Genomic DNA, 14,732 nt, shown 5'->3' on the forward strand with positions numbered 1-14,732 from the left:
TGCCCTCCCGGTAGCCCTCTTCTCCACTGTCCTTAGTAGCATAGTCACTGCCCTCTGCTCCCATGGCCCTGGCAGGTCTGTCAGATGGCTAGGAGTCCTTTACTGGAGGGTCTGTTCCCTGCCCGCATAGGTGTTTGTCCCAGCTTTTCAGAGTTCCCTTGGCTTATCACTGGCCTGCTTTAAAACTCTTTACTTGGGACTATCCTGGGCATCAGGCCCTCAGGGCCTCCAGAGAGGGCATCTGAGACTCATAGAGAATCAGCTTGAAGCTGGACAATCACTTTTTGTTGAAAGGAAAACTGCTAACGTTTGTGGGGCACTTTATTGTGTGTGCCAGGCTCTGTTTTGAGGATTTCTAAACACTGACCTCCTTAATGCCCAGAACAGCACCCCGAAGTGATGATTAATCACCCCTTTTCTGTAAGTGGGAACAGGGAGACTCCAGAGTTTGGTAACCTGTCCGGGTTCCCTACCAGTAGGGGATGGTCAGCCTTAAAGCCCGGGCTGAAAGCCATCCGGCATCAGGGCTGAGGACCCCAGCAGGAACCAGAGGGTCTTTGGAGAGGTCACAGGTTGTCAAGTGGGTGAGAACAGGGCGGGGCAAGTTCAGGACCAGCCAGGGCCTGGGTGTTCAGTCAGTGAGAGCGGATGCTGGCACCAGTGCCATGCTGGGATCTGCAGGCAGCTGCAGCCACAGCCTTCCGGGGCTGATTTCTGGGCATGGAAGTGAGAACCAAAAGCTGGGGCAGGGAGCACCCTGGAGGGATGGCCGGGGAGCAGGTAGAGGGCCAAAAGCTGGAGTGGGGGCAGGAGGTGCTCCAGCAGCAACTCCCCAGAGGTGGGTCCCAACCTCCACGTCGGCCAATTCCAGGTGGCCCACCAGGTTTCCCCCACCCCTTTGTCCCGCGGAACCCCTCCCTCATGAGTGCTGAGCCCAAGGGCCAGACTGTCCCCAGGGGCGGAGAGTTGCGGGCCTTTCCCGATCCGGTAATGGGCCTGGGAGATGCCAGATTAGCGTGGTGTCTGTCCGGAGAGGTGGGCCAGCTGATGTCCATGTCGGGGCCCTGCCGCTGGCCACACTGGGCTCCGGTCCAAGACTAGAAGGCTGGCCCGAGCTGCAACCCCTCTCTGGCTCCTCTGCCACCCACCTCCTGGGGCTGGCCGGCTTTGGGGAGCCGGGCGGCAGCAGGTAAACGGCTTGGGGCGGCGCCGGCGGCGAGGGCGCTGCATGGAGGGAAGCGTGGCGCCGGAGGGGTTAACCGCGGGAGGAGGGGGGCTTCTGCGGGCGGGAGGGGGGTCCCAGGCCCGGCGGCCGCCCGCTCCGCCCCTGCCGCCTCCGCGGCCCAGTCGGCACCGGCGAGGCCGTGCTGGAACCCGGGCCTCAGCTGCAGCCGCAGCGGGGCCGACAGTAAGTGCGGGGAGGGCTCCGGTGCGCGGGCAGGACTCCGGGGCAGGGGCGCCCCAGGGGCGACTGCCCGGGCGGGGTGCCCACCTCCCGTGCGTGGGCGCCTCCAGGAGTGGTGTGGCCGCCGGTCCCGCCGCCAGCCACGCTCCGAGGAGTCGCTGTGCGGACGCAGGGGAGGCGGTGGGAGCGAGCTGCGGGTGCTGCGCGGTGGCCCTGCGGTCTGGCGTGTGCACGCTAGTGTCCACACACGTGTGCGTGGGCTCTGGGTGCCCTGGCGCGGCCGGCACGCCCATGGGGGCCGGGGGTGCCGGGGCGTCTGCGGAGTGTGCAGGTGGGGTGCGTGCGTGCAGCGGGGCGGCGCGGCGCTGCAGCTTCGGGGTGGAGCGTGGGCGCGCGGGTCTTTGTGCCCGCGCATGGCGGTGCGTGCCGGGGCGTGTGTGCGCGTGGGCGCCGCCGCCCGCTGTCCCGGACTGACAGCTGTCTTGGGGGCTGCCGCCCCGGTGTGGCCTTTGCGGACCTCCGCCCCGCTTTTTCCGGGAACTGGGCGTCCCCCGCACCCCTCCTCGCCTGGGTGCGGCGGCCGGGACCCGCCCCTGGGTTCCTCGAAAGCCCGGCGGGGCTGGAGGTCCAGCCAGGAAGCAGGGCGAGGCGAGAGGGGACGGAGAAGCCGCGGAGACGCTGTCGCAGCCGCAGCGGGCGAGCCGGGACCCGCCATTCCCCTGTCCCCGCCCTGCGCGGTCCGGCCTCTCCTCCGGGTTTCCCTTCGGACGCCTCCGAGCCCCCTCGGCCTCCTCCTCGAGGGCCAGCTCCCCGCACCCCCCCAGGCCCCCCACATTTCCTCGCTCGCCCCGCTTCCCCCTAGACAGGCTTAGGCTCTCTTTCGGCCTCCCACTCGCCTTTCTTTCCCTTCTCGGTGCCCTCCTCTCTTTCCTCACCCGGTAGTCCCCGACAGGGGCTGAGGGCCGGGCAGCGGAGGTAAGGGGAAGGCTGGAGATAGGAGGGGGACTGGGTGTGTCCAGCCAGAGGGATATCTGTGGACAGTGCAGCTGTGGGCTTCATAGATCTTTGGGTGTGTAGGGGATCGAGGAGGAGGGTGTGGGTGTCAGGCCAGCTCAGTGACCCCAGCATCACTGGTTTTGCCCGCAGTGACGACAGCTCCCCAGGAGCCCCCCGCCCGGCCACTCCAGGCGGGCAGTGGAGCTGGCCCGGCGCCTGGGCGCGCCATGCGCAGCACCACGCTCCTGGCCCTGCTGGCGCTGGTCTTGCTTTACTTGGTGTCTGGTGCCCTGGTGTTCCGGGCCCTGGAGCAGCCCCACGAGCAGCAGGCCCAGAGGGAGCTGGGGGAGGTCCGAGAGAAGTTCCTGAGGGCCCATCCGTGTGTGAGCGACCAGGAGCTGGGCCTCCTCATCAAGGTGCGTGGGTGGGCCGCAGCCCCTTCAGCTGTCACCCATCACCCCTGGCACTAGCTGCGTGCCAGTGAGGCCCTGTGCCAGTGCTGCTTTCAGATCAGTATCCCTGAGGACGGGGTGCAGCGGGAGGCTGTGGGACAGAGGCTGGGGTCCAGGTCTCTGTGTTTTCAATAGGGCAACTGGGGTCATTTGTTTTCCCTGGAGAGCCTGGCACAGGACTGTGCACCTATAATGTCTCCTTCAGGGCGTGATGGTGGTGGGATTAGGGGAAAATGAATGAATGAATGGCCATAGCGCATGGGCTGTGTTACATTTGCACAGGTCTCACTCACCGGTCTAGATTGCCACACAAAATCCAAGACTCTCATTTAAACATGAATTACAGTTAAACCGCAAATGCCTTTTTCTTTTTTTTTGAGACGGAGTCTCCCTGTGTCGCCCAGGCTGGAGTGCAGTGGTGTTATCTCAGCTCACAGCAACCTCTGCCTCCCAGATTCAAGGGATTCTCCTGCCTCAGCCTCCCAAGCAGCTGGGATTACAGGGATGTATCACCACGCCCGGCTAATTTTTGTGTTTTTAGTAGAGATGGGGTTTCACCATGTTGGCCAGGCTGGTCTCAAACTCCTGACCTCAAGTGATCCACCCACCTCGGCCTCCCAAAGTGCTGGGATTGCAGACATGAGCCACCACGCCTGGCCCACAAATGCCTTTTTAATACAAGTCCATCCCAAGCAATATTTTTGTTTGCTAAATCTGGCAACCCTACCTACACCGGTTCCCATACTTTTCTTGGTGTCATGTGCCTTAGAAAAGCCCAAGAACATGGTGAACACACCCCCTCCCCCTGGAAAAGTGTGCATATGAACATGTGCAGGTGATTTTGGGAGGGTTCCAGGATCCATGCCACCAGGGATGCCAGGTCAGGTGCCCCTTCCCCCTAGCATGCATGCTTACCATGTGGGGAGAAGGGGGCGCGTCAGGGTTCCCTGAGTCACTTCTGGTCAGACTCCAACCATAGACTCAAGAAAGTGTTGGGCTGCAGCCTTCTGGGATACAGTCAGGCAGGCACCTCTGTTACTTTCTCTGATTTCGGAGTCACTGTCATACAAAAAAATTAAGATTTAGCTTTAATAAATTAATGTCTATTACTTGAAATTGAAGAGTAACCTTTGTTCCCTGCCTGTTCTTTGTGGAGGGAGGGGCCCCTGGCAGGGAGGCCTCAGTGTTCCAGCTGATTCTCAAGGCAGCAGGACTCAGGGCAGAGATGAGTGTGGGGTGGGGTCGGGACACAGACCACCCGACATCTTTTTTGACACTTTCAGAATGCCAGTGGAGTCTCAGAGAGGCGTGGGAAGAATGTGTCTGGCCAGACCACAGGGCAGAGGGAGGGAGGGAGGGAGGGAATCTGACCTAGTTTGTCTTCACAATGGAATTGCTTTTTTCCTGGATAAGAAAAAGGAAGAAAAGGAGAGGCAGGACCTAGAAGGGTGGGTGACAGCCGCTTTATTTCTCTTCCACAGTAGGATTCACTCCCTGAATTAGTTGTGCAGCAATTGTGCACCTACTGTGTGCTAGGTGCTGTAGTGTTATACGCCAAGGGGATATTAGGGTAGATCAGACGCAGGGTCTGCCTTGAAGGGTGTCACATCTAGGCGAGGGGAGAGCTCTATCCATGGTCAGACAGATCACTGTAGGATTCAGTGGAAAGGAAGTTTCCCTCTTTCTGTTAAGCACCAATTGTGCTAGACCTTGAGCTAGGGGCTGGGGACAAGGACAGAGATGGCAGGGGCCTGAGGGATGACGTGGTGATTGAAATACACCAGGCGAGAGGGGTAGAGAGTAGAGACGAGGGGCAAGAGATGCCCATGTGGAGAGACAGCATGGGCAAAGGCGTGGAAGCTGGAAAGTTCCGGAGCATTTTGCAGAACCTGGAGTTAGCAGATGCCTAGTCATTTGAAGCAAAAATTAGAACACACAGGATGACAAAGGATTTTTCCCTTAAGTCGTGAATTTATTGGAAAAGTGTTGCAAAATACACATTAAATCACTTTTAATTAGCTATTTCGCTTCTTGCTTTTATTAACAATTATTATAGGAAATGGAATCATCTCAGAAAATCTGGGGGGAAGGTTGCTGTAACATGGGGTGCCAAATTGGAGTCCCAGGGAGAAGACTAGGGGAAGGGGGGTGGGGACCAGTTTGAAAAAGGGACTTGAATGCTGGTCTGGGGTGTTTAGGTCTGCAAGGAGTGGGGAGCCATGGAGGGTGTTGAGCAGCCACTTTAGGAAGATTAGTTTGGACTAAGTCTTGCTAATGAGGACTGCAGTCAGGGGGCGAAGAGGTGCTTTATGATATGCCCCACAGACACCATTCTGGTGCCTTGGCACTGCTGCTTGGGGAAGAGTCTCTCTGACTTCCTCTCACCTAGGGCCAGCACTCTCAAAATAGTCCCTGCCCATGGGATCTGCATGCTGGCAAGAGGGGGAGACATCCAAATAGGGACATTACATTCATTTAATAATATGTATTGGCTGGTCCGAGTACAATGGTGTTTACAACTAATTGATCACAACCAGTTACAGATTTCTTGGACCCTTCTTCACTTCCACTGCTTCACTTGACTAGCCTTAAAATAATAATAATACTTATCGAGAGGTGCTCAATCAATATTATTTACACTGCAGCACAGGGTTTGGCTTGGGCTTTGGCAGGGGAGGGACCTATGTGTTTTTGTGTGTGCGTATAAACCTCCTAAAAATTGGAAGCAAAATTTTGTGGCATATAAACCTTCCTGGAGAGAAAGTCCCTAGCTTTCTTGAGATTTTCTAAGGAAAGGGACTCAAATTCAGCTTCCATAGGTGCAATGGGAGTGGTGGGGTTGGAAAGCTAGAAACACAGGGTGTGGTCACTGCTCAGGAACTTAACAGTCAGTGCTTACTTTGTTGCAAGTTCACAAAAAATTTGGGAGGCAGATGCTGTCACTATCATCCCCACTTGAGACATGCAGAAGCTGAGGCCAGAGAGTTAACTTGCCCAAGGTCCCATAGCACCAACATTTGAACCCAGGCAGTCTGGTCCCAGGGTCTGTGCTCCTGACCATGGTAAAAGTGGAAATTTGTTGTCTGAAGTTAGGGGCCAGATACCGAAAATGTTTCTCAAACATTGTAGAAGTCAAACAAACTTGCCTGCAGGTAGACTGGACCCAGTTTGCATCTTTTGCTGTAAGGGACTGCCTCCTGGGAGACCAGAGGGAAGGGGAGAACAGGGAGGAGCAGGGAGGGAGCCACCCTAGAGACTGGAGGGGCACGAGTTGCCCTAGACAGGAGGGAAGAACTGAAGCTCCTCCTTCTGCACCTTATCCTGCAGGAGGTGGCTGATGCCCTGGGAGGGGGTGCGGACCCAGAAACCAACTCGACCAGCAACAGCAGCCACTCATCCTGGGACCTGGGCAGCGCCTTCTTTTTCTCAGGGACCATCATCACTACCATCGGTGGGGGAGAGGATTGGCATGTGGGGGGTGGCAAGGAGCTTCCTCATGGGGGAAGGTGCAGGGAGACGGAGGGGTCCCAGGTGGCCCCTAGACTTCCTGCATTGCCCCTCTGCCCAGGCTATGGCAATGTGGCCCTGCGCACAGATGCTGGGCGCCTCTTCTGCATCTTTTATGCGCTGGTGGGGATTCCGCTGTTTGGGATCCTACTGGCAGGGGTCGGGGACCGGCTGGGCTCCTCCCTGCGCCATGGCATCGGTCACATTGAAGCCATCTTCTTGGTGAGCTGCTCCATGCCCTGCCTGCCCTTGTGCTGGGCTCCGGCTACCCTTTCCCATGTCCCTGGCACATGAGCGCGCCCCCCCACAGACCATAAGCCTCTCCCACAGGCTCCTGGGGGCGGGAGTGGGGAGTATGGGAGTGGGGATTGTTGGTGTCTCCTGGGTCCTGCCTACTGCCCCTCCCCGCAGAAGTGGCATGTGCCACCGGAGCTAGTAAGAGTGCTGTCGGCGATGCTTTTCCTGCTGATCGGCTGCCTGCTCTTTGTCCTCACACCCACGTTCGTGTTCTGCTATATGGAGGACTGGAGCAAGCTGGAGGCCATCTACTTTGTCATAGTGACGCTTACCACCGTGGGCTTCGGCGACTACGTGGCCGGTGAGGCCGCCCTTCTTGTGCTGCACTTTCCCATCTACTTTATTCCTGATCAGGGGCTCTGCACTCCCGCCTTTCCCTCCAAATCCCATGTGGTTGCTCTAACCCCTGCATCCATCATGGAATGCACCATCACAGCCTTGCACACATGCCAGCGCCTTATGCACACTCACATTCTTATATGCTTGAGTCCCATGCATGCTCACACATATATTAAATGCACCCCTTGCATGTGTCACATTCTTGCACGGGAGCGCCCCTTCTTGCATGCTTTTATCTTGCACTTTCAACTCATGCACACCACTCATTTTCCTGCCTGCACTCACACACTTAAGCACATACCCATTGCCCTAGGGAGGGCAGGTCCTCTCCAGGAGTGGGAGGGGGGCACTGAACCAGAGCTCACAGGCTTGCCCCACAATCCAATTCTTTCTACCTTCCCTGGTGGCATCCCAGGCGCGGACCCCAGGCAGGACTCCCCAGCCTATCAGCCGCTGGTGTGGTTCTGGATCCTGCTCGGCCTGGCTTACTTCGCCTCAGTGCTCACCACCATCGGGAACTGGCTGCGAGTAGTGTCCCGCCGCACTCGGGCAGAGGTAGGCGCCCCAGGGTTGGCACTGTGCCTGCGCACTGTGGTGCACATGTGCTGTTCTCTAGCAGGGGTTTGATCAGGCTGTCTCCTATCCAGGGCGTGGGCTCCTGAGGCAGGGGCTGAGTGAGCCTCTGTGTGTGCCCCGCAGGGAACAGAGGGGTATAAGTTTGTGGGTAACTTCACCACCTCTTCCCTCATGGGTAGGATTGCCGGATTTAGCAAATAAAAATGCAGAAAGCTAGCCCGGGCAACATGGTGAGACCCCGCCTCTAGAAAAGGCACAAAAATTAGCCCTGCCTGGTGGTGTGTGCCTGTAGTCCCAGCTACTCGGGAGGCTGAGATGGGAGGATCGCTTGAGCCAGGGGAGGTCGAGGCTGCAGTGGGTCATGATTGCACCACTGCACTCCAGCCTGGGTGACAGAGTAAGCCCTGGTCTCAAACAAACAAACAAACAAACACCAACAAGAACAACAAAAACAAAACTCAGTTAAATTTGAATTTCAAATAAATAAAATTTTATTATGGCTGGGGGCAGTGGCTCACGCTTGTAATCCGAGCATTTTGGGAGGCTGAGGCGGGTGGATCACGAGGTCAGGAGTTCGAGACCAGCCTGGCCAACACAGTGAAATCTCGTCTCTACTAAAAATACAAAAATTAGCTGGACGTGGTGGCGGGCGCCTGTAATCCAAGCTACTTGGAAGGCTGAGGCAGGAGAATCGCTTGAACCGGGGAGGCAGAGGTTGCAGTGAGCCGAGATCGCACCACTGCACTCCAGCTGGGATGACAGAGCTAGACTTGTCTCAAAAAAAAAAAAAAAACGTGTCCCAAATATTGCACAAGATATATTTATACTAAAGTTTTATTTGTTGTTTTTCTGAAATTCACATTTAGCCGGACGATTTGTATTTTGCCACCCTGCTGGGAGCACCCAGCGGAGGAGCCCTTCCATCCTTGGGGCTGGCTGAGGCTGGAGGACCAGGCAGAAAAGAGGGTTGGGGTTTGATCCCTGCTGGTGAAGGGGCAGGTTCCTGGGGGGTCGCGGAGGGGGTCTAGACCTCTAGTCGAGGGCTGCTTTCCCTCTCCATGCAGATGGGCGGCCTCACGGCGCAGGCTGCCAGCTGGACTGGCACGGTGACAGCGCGCGTGACCCAGCGAGCCGGGCCCGCCGCCCCGCCGCCGGAGAAGGAGCGGCCACTGCTGCCTCCACCGCCCTGTCCAGCGCAGCCGCTGGACAGGTCCCGATCCCCTTCGCCCCCCGAGAAGGCTCAGCCGCCTTCCCCGCCCACGGCCTCGGCCCTGGATTATCCCAGCGAGAACCTGGCCTTCATCGACGAGTCCTCGGATACGCAGAGCGAGCGCGGCTGCCCGCTGCCCCGCGCGCCGCGAGGTCGCCGCCGCCCCAATCCCCCCAGGAAGCCCGTGCGGCCCCGCGGCCCCGGGCGTCCCCGAGACAAAGGCGTGCCGGTGTAGGGGCAGGATCCCTGGCCCGGGCCTCTCAAGGGCTTCGTTTTTGCTCTCCCCGGCATGCCTGGCTTGTTTGACCAAAGAGCTCTCTTTCCACGAGACGGAAGTCTGGGGAGGAGGCTACACTTGCCTCTCCGCCGCCCCCCGCACACTGGCCCCAGCCCTTCCCTCACTTCCATCCATCTCCAGACCCCCCAAGGCTTTCTGTGTCGCTGCCCCCGGCGGGCCTATCCCTCACAGCACCTCACGACTGTGCCTCAAAGCCTGCATCAATAAATGAAAACGGTCTGCACCGCTGCGGGCGTGACGCTCCCGGACGCGAGTGGGTGTGGAAGTGCTTTCCTCGGGCCACCGTGGGGGCACCTCTGGCCTCCCGTGACCGAGGGTCCCCGGGCACCCAGGTCGGTCAAGTCTCGCCCCTCTCAGGCCCGCGTCTCTGGGTAGGGTCTGGCGTGGGGATCAGCCGGGATGGGCTGCGCGTCTCCAGCCTCCGCAGACACATTGGCGGGTGGGGTGCAGGGAGGGAGAGACAGGGGAGAGAGAATGGCATCTCGCGTGGAGGGCTGTCGTTTGAACTCTCCCAGCGCGAGAGACCCTGCCCCGCCCCCTTCCTGGAGCGTTGACCCCCTTCTCGTCTCGAGGCCTGTGGCGTCTGGGTCCGTTGGGGCAGAACCATGGAGGAAAAGCCTTCGAAAGTAAGACCTGTCCCCGGGCCCCTTACCCTGTCGGCTGCCAACCCACCCTTGGTCCGACTCGGGCCCCTGGCGCTATTTCTTACTCAGCCTTGGCTGCCCGCAGCCCCCACCCAACCACACGCTCTAAGGGATCCCCAACAGGGTCCGGCTCAGTTCCCCAGCCCTCTCTTCCTTCCCGCTCCAGCCATCCGCGACCCTTGGCTCCCTCCTTGTATGTGGCCCACAGGTGTCGCTTAAGTCTTCCGACCGCCGAGGCTCGGACAAGGAGATCGTGCACAGCGACACTCGGGACCTGTGGATCACGACCACGCTGTCCCAGGCACAGCTGAACATGCCACTGTCCGAGGTCTGCGAGGGCTTCGACGAGGAGGGCCGCATCATTAACAAGACCCCGCGCCCGGGGTGCGGCTCGTTGGACGAGGGGTACAAGGCCAGCCACAAGCCGGAGGAACTGGACGAGCACGCGCTGGTGGAGCTGGAGTTGCACCGTGACAGCTCCATGGAAATCAATCTGGGGGAGAAGGACACCGCATCCCAGATCGAGGCCGGTCAGTGTGGCCTCGCCAGGCCGTGGGCGCCCGCAGGGCAATAAGCTGGCCAGGGACTCAATTCCTGGAGCTGTAAAATGGGGGGAAGCTGATGGGATCCAAGTTTCTAGGATTCCCTGGGATAGGCGCCCGCGCGAATCTTTCGCCCTTTCAATCCGCCAGGCATTCTTGGAGCGCCCCCTCCCGGGCAAGCGTTGTAACAGGCCTTTCGGTCGTGGCGCGCAGAGTCCGGGGAAGGACGCACCAAATACATGGCGCAAAGACCCCGTGGTAGGACCTGCGGGGGTTTTTTGTTTTGTTTTGTTTTGTTTTTGAGACAGGATCTCACTTTGTCGCCCAGGCTGGATGGAGTGCAGTGGTGCGATTATAGCTCACTGTAGTTCAAGTGATCCTCCCGCCTCCCACTTTTTTTTTTTTTTTTTTTTGAGACGACGTGTCTCTCTGTGTCGCCCAGACTGGAGTGCAATGGCACGATCTCTGCTCGCTGCAACCTCCGCCTCCCGAGTACCTGGGATTACAGGCGCGCGCCACCACGTGCGGCTAATTTTTGTATTTTTAGTAGAGACGGAGTTTCACCATGTTGGCCAGGCTGGTCTCGAACTCCTGACTTCAAGTGATCCGCCGGCCTCGGCCTCCCAAAGTGCTGGAATTACAGGCTTGAGTCACTGCGCCCGGCCTTTGTTTTTTAGAGACGACGTCCTGCTTTGTCGCCCAGGCTGGAGTGCAGTGTTGTGATCATAGCTCACTACAGCCTCAAACTCCTAGGCTCAAGGTATCCTCCAACCTCAGCCACCCCCACCACCCCGAGCTGGGAGGACAGGCCGGAACCACCCCGCTCAGCTAATTTTTTGTTTTTTGTAGAGAAAATTTCGCCACGTTGCCCCGGCTGGTCTCAAACTCCTGGGCTCAAGTGATCCTCCTGCCTCGGCTTCCCAAAGTATTGGGATTACAAGTGTGAGCCACCATGCCCGGCGAGACCTGTGTTTTTAATGGAATCATCCCACCAGTTGCAAGAGTTAACTCCTTGTCTTATGATTTGTGCTGGTTGAGGAGGTGTACATCTTTCCATTAGTTAGTTGCTGATTACAATTTCTAAGCCCCTACTACGTGCTGGGCACTGTCTGGCACCCCCTCAAACCACTTCATCAAAGAGTCAGAACCAATAACAGTATAACAATGGTCACATATTGAGCACTTGCTGTGTGCCAGGCACGGGGCTTCCCCTGGATTGTCACCTTCCAACTTCACAACCTCCATAAAGAGCTATTTATTTTTTATTTATTTATTTTATTTATTTATTTTTTTTGAGACGGAGTCTCGCTCTGTCGCCCAGGCTGGAGTGCAGTGGCGCCATCCTGGCTCACTGCAAGCTCCGCCTCCCGGGTTCACGCCATTCTCCTGACTCAGCCTCTGGAGTAGCTGGGACTACAGGTGCCTGCCACCACGCCCGGCTAATTTTTATATTTTTAGTAGAGACGGGGTTTCACCTTGTTAGCCAGGATGGTCTCGATCTCCTGACCTCGTGATCCGCCCACCTCGGCCTCCCAAAGTGCTGGGATTACAGGCGTGAGCCAACTGCTCCCGGCTATTTATTTATTTTTGAGTCAGAATCTCACTCTGTTACCCATGCTGGAGTGCAATGGTGCGATCTTGGCTCACTGCAACTTCCGCCTCCCCGGTTCAAGCAATTCTCCTGCCTCAGCCTCCTGAGTAGCTGGGATTACAGGCGCCTGCCACTATGCCTGGCTAATTTTTGTATTTTTAGTAGAGACGGCGTTTCACCATATTGGCCAGGCTGGTCTTGAACTCCTGATCTTGTGATCTGCCCACCTTGGCCTCCCAAAGTGCTGGGATTACAGGCGTGAGCCACCGCTTGGCCAAGAGCCAAGAGCTGTTCTTTTTTTTTTTTTTTTTTTTTTTTTTTAGTTTTTTTTTTTTTGAGACAGAGTCTCACTTCTTCGCCCAGGCTGGAGTGCAGTGGCACGATCTCGGCTCACTGCAACCTCCGCCTCCCTGGTTCAAGTGATTCTCCTGCCTCAGCCTCCCGAGTAGCTGGGATTACAGGCACTTGCCAGCATGCCCGGCCAATTTTTGTCTTTTTAGTAGAGACAGGTGTTTCACCATGTTGGCCAGGTTGGTCTCAAACTCCTGACCTTGTGATCCGCCCACCTCGGCCTCCCAAAGGGCTAGGATTACAGGCATGAGCCACCGTGCCCGGCCAAGAGCTGTTCTTTTTTTTTTTTTTTTTTTGAGAAGGAGTCTCGCTCTTTCACCCAGGCTGGAGTGCAGTGGCGCAATCTCCGCTTACTGCAGGCTCCGTCCCCGGGGATTCACGCCGTTCTCCTGCCTCAGCCTCCCGCGTAGCTGGGACTACAGGCGCCCACCACCTCGCCCGGCTAATTTTTTGTATTTTTAGTAGAGACGGGGTTTCACCGTGTTAGCCAGGATGGTCTGGATCTCCTGATCTCGTGATCTGCCCGCCTCGGCCTCCCAAAGTGCTAGGATTACAGGCGTGAGCCACCGCGCCCGGCCAAGAGCTGTTCTTATTACCCCATTTTACTGATGAAGAACTTGAGGGTCAGAGAGTGTCAGTCACTGGTCCTAAGTGTCACACTGTGGGGCAGTCAGAACTGGAACCAGGTGGGTGGGGCTCTAAAGCCCAGGGTTGTAACCTCTGTCCCATGCTGACCACAAGGCTGCACCAGGAGCTGGTCTCTGAAGGCCATTCCCTCTCACAAGGTGCCCACCCATCTCCTCTGCTCCAGGGAAGGCCCAGGAGTCTGCAGATGACTAACCCTTTTTTCTCTTCTCCCAGAAAAGTCTTCCTCAATGTCATCGCTCAATATTGCGAAGCACATGCCCCATCGAGCCTACTGGGCAGAGCAGCAGAGCAGGGTTGGAGGGGCTGGGGAGACTGGGAGTTTCAGTGGGGTAGGGGATAGGCAAATTGGGGGTTGATAGGATATGAAAGTTGGGAGTGGTTGGCAGAGTGGAGGGGCAGGCAGGCTGGTTGGGGGTTTGGGGGGCACAGGGAGGAGGTGGGGGCATTTCAGCTGTGGGCAGAGATGAAACCCCTGGATGCCTAAGCCTCTTGCTGCTTCTCCAGCTGCCACTGCCCCTGATGGAACTCATGGAGAATGAAGCTCTGGAAATCCTCACCAAAGCCCTCCGGAGTGAGCTCCCCGCCAACCCCCAAGAACTCCCACGACAGATTCTGGTTGATTTTGCAGGGCTGGGGCCCAGGGGCGTGGGGTTTCAGGGTGCCTTATGTCTTGTCAGATGCCCTTGGCACTCACAAGTATTCCCAGGGCCCCATAAAAGTTAAAAGCTGAGGGACTGGGCACAGGAAGACCCAGTGCGGGACATGTGGTGATGGGCAGAGGCCTGGGCTCCAGGCTGAGTGCAGCCCCTCTCCAGCTGAGGGAGGCTTTTCTGTGGCTGTTTCTCCACCTGCACAGTGGGATGACCGCCTTGGTGTGGCCTCGACTCCCTCTGGTTGGGGAGTTGTGAGGAGCCTTTGGACAGTGGATTATGTGGGTGAACTTTTGCTGCTGGGGTAGGAAAGCCCAGCGGTGATAAAGGGCCAGCTGGTGGCTGGTCCAGAAGGTGGGCAAACTGCTCGCTACCACCGCCCCAGTTCAGGCCTGCAACGTCTTCCCTAGCCTTGACCTCATCCATCTTCCACCTTAACACTCAGCACCCTTAGAGATGCAAAGTTCCCCAGGCTAACACAGACCTGAGTGCCCTGCGCTGCTGCTACCTCGAATCATCTGCGGTTCCTCGAATCACACAGGCGGCGCCCGCTGGTGGGGAGACCTTTCGGTTGCTCACTGCCCTGAGCCGAGCTCTGCCCTCCTCCTAGGCTACCAGTTAGGGATCGGCAGGGACCACTTCCTGACTAAGGAGCTGCAGCGATACATCCAGGGGCTCAAGAAGCGCCGGAGCAAGAGGCTGTACGTGAATTAAAAACGCCACCTTGGGGTCGAGCAACGACCCGAACCAGCCCCGTGCCTGCCCGGTCCCCAGACCCAAGGCCGACCCCATCCGAGTGGAATTTGAGTCCTAAAGAAATAAAAGAGTCGATGCATGGGTCCGTCAGTCAGTGCATGACAGCCCGCGTGAGGCGGACGCACGTGGCCCCGCCCTTCCCCGTGACCTTCATTCGGTCACCGCAGTGACCTTGAGCTTTCTCCGTCCGGGCCCTATCGGCCCTACCTTCCGGGACTCGCAATCCTGGGCTTCTTGCACGTTTTAAGTCGGCTTCACCCACCCCGAGTTCCGCAGCTCTGTGGCGCTACTGGGTCTACGGTTCGAGTGCCCAGTTGGTGTCGCTTTGGGGGAAGAGGGTAGGGGGAACGGGGCAGCACCTCCCTCCTCGAGACGGCGCGCTAGGCTCCGCCCCTCAAGCATAGGTAGCAGGTCCAGCCTCTCCACTCGTCCCGCCCTTGCGTTTTCATATGTAAGTGGCCTCTTGGCTC

General features: G+C 57.8%; 2 protein-coding genes across 3 annotated transcripts; both read left to right on the top strand.

The window, feature by feature from the left end:
• The first annotated feature begins 929 nt into the window (after positions 1-929).
• KCNK4 (potassium two pore domain channel subfamily K member 4) lies at positions 930-9,328 on the top strand. 2 transcript variants are annotated; one of them, XM_030811065.1, is made up of 7 exons: positions 930-1,189; positions 2,552-2,817; positions 6,181-6,304; positions 6,422-6,582; positions 6,772-6,958; positions 7,412-7,551; positions 8,637-9,328. In XM_030811065.1, the coding sequence occupies exons 2-7, from the start codon at positions 2,629-2,631 to the stop codon at positions 9,015-9,017; spliced, it is 1,182 nt and encodes a 393-aa protein (XP_030666925.1). In that variant the 5' UTR covers positions 930-1,189; positions 2,552-2,628; the 3' UTR covers positions 9,018-9,328. The 2 variants fall into 2 exon arrangements, with proteins under 2 accessions (XP_030666925.1, XP_030666924.1); XM_030811064.1 differs by lacking the exon at positions 930-1,189 and adding an exon at positions 1,355-1,408.
• A 92-nt stretch (positions 9,329-9,420) lies between these two features.
• Positions 9,421-14,345, top strand: CATSPERZ (catsper channel auxiliary subunit zeta). The gene is made up of 5 exons (XM_030811066.1): positions 9,421-9,706; positions 9,933-10,254; positions 13,070-13,149; positions 13,361-13,427; positions 14,117-14,345. Exons 1-5 carry the CDS (start codon positions 9,686-9,688, stop codon positions 14,218-14,220), a joined length of 594 nt encoding a protein of 197 aa, XP_030666926.1. The 5' UTR covers positions 9,421-9,685; the 3' UTR covers positions 14,221-14,345.
• Positions 14,346-14,732: the final 387 nt, after the last annotated feature.

Source organism: Nomascus leucogenys, chromosome 4, assembly GCF_006542625.1.
Source record: "Nomascus leucogenys isolate Asia chromosome 4, Asia_NLE_v1, whole genome shotgun sequence".
Lineage (NCBI taxonomy): Eukaryota > Metazoa > Chordata > Mammalia > Primates > Hylobatidae > Nomascus > Nomascus leucogenys.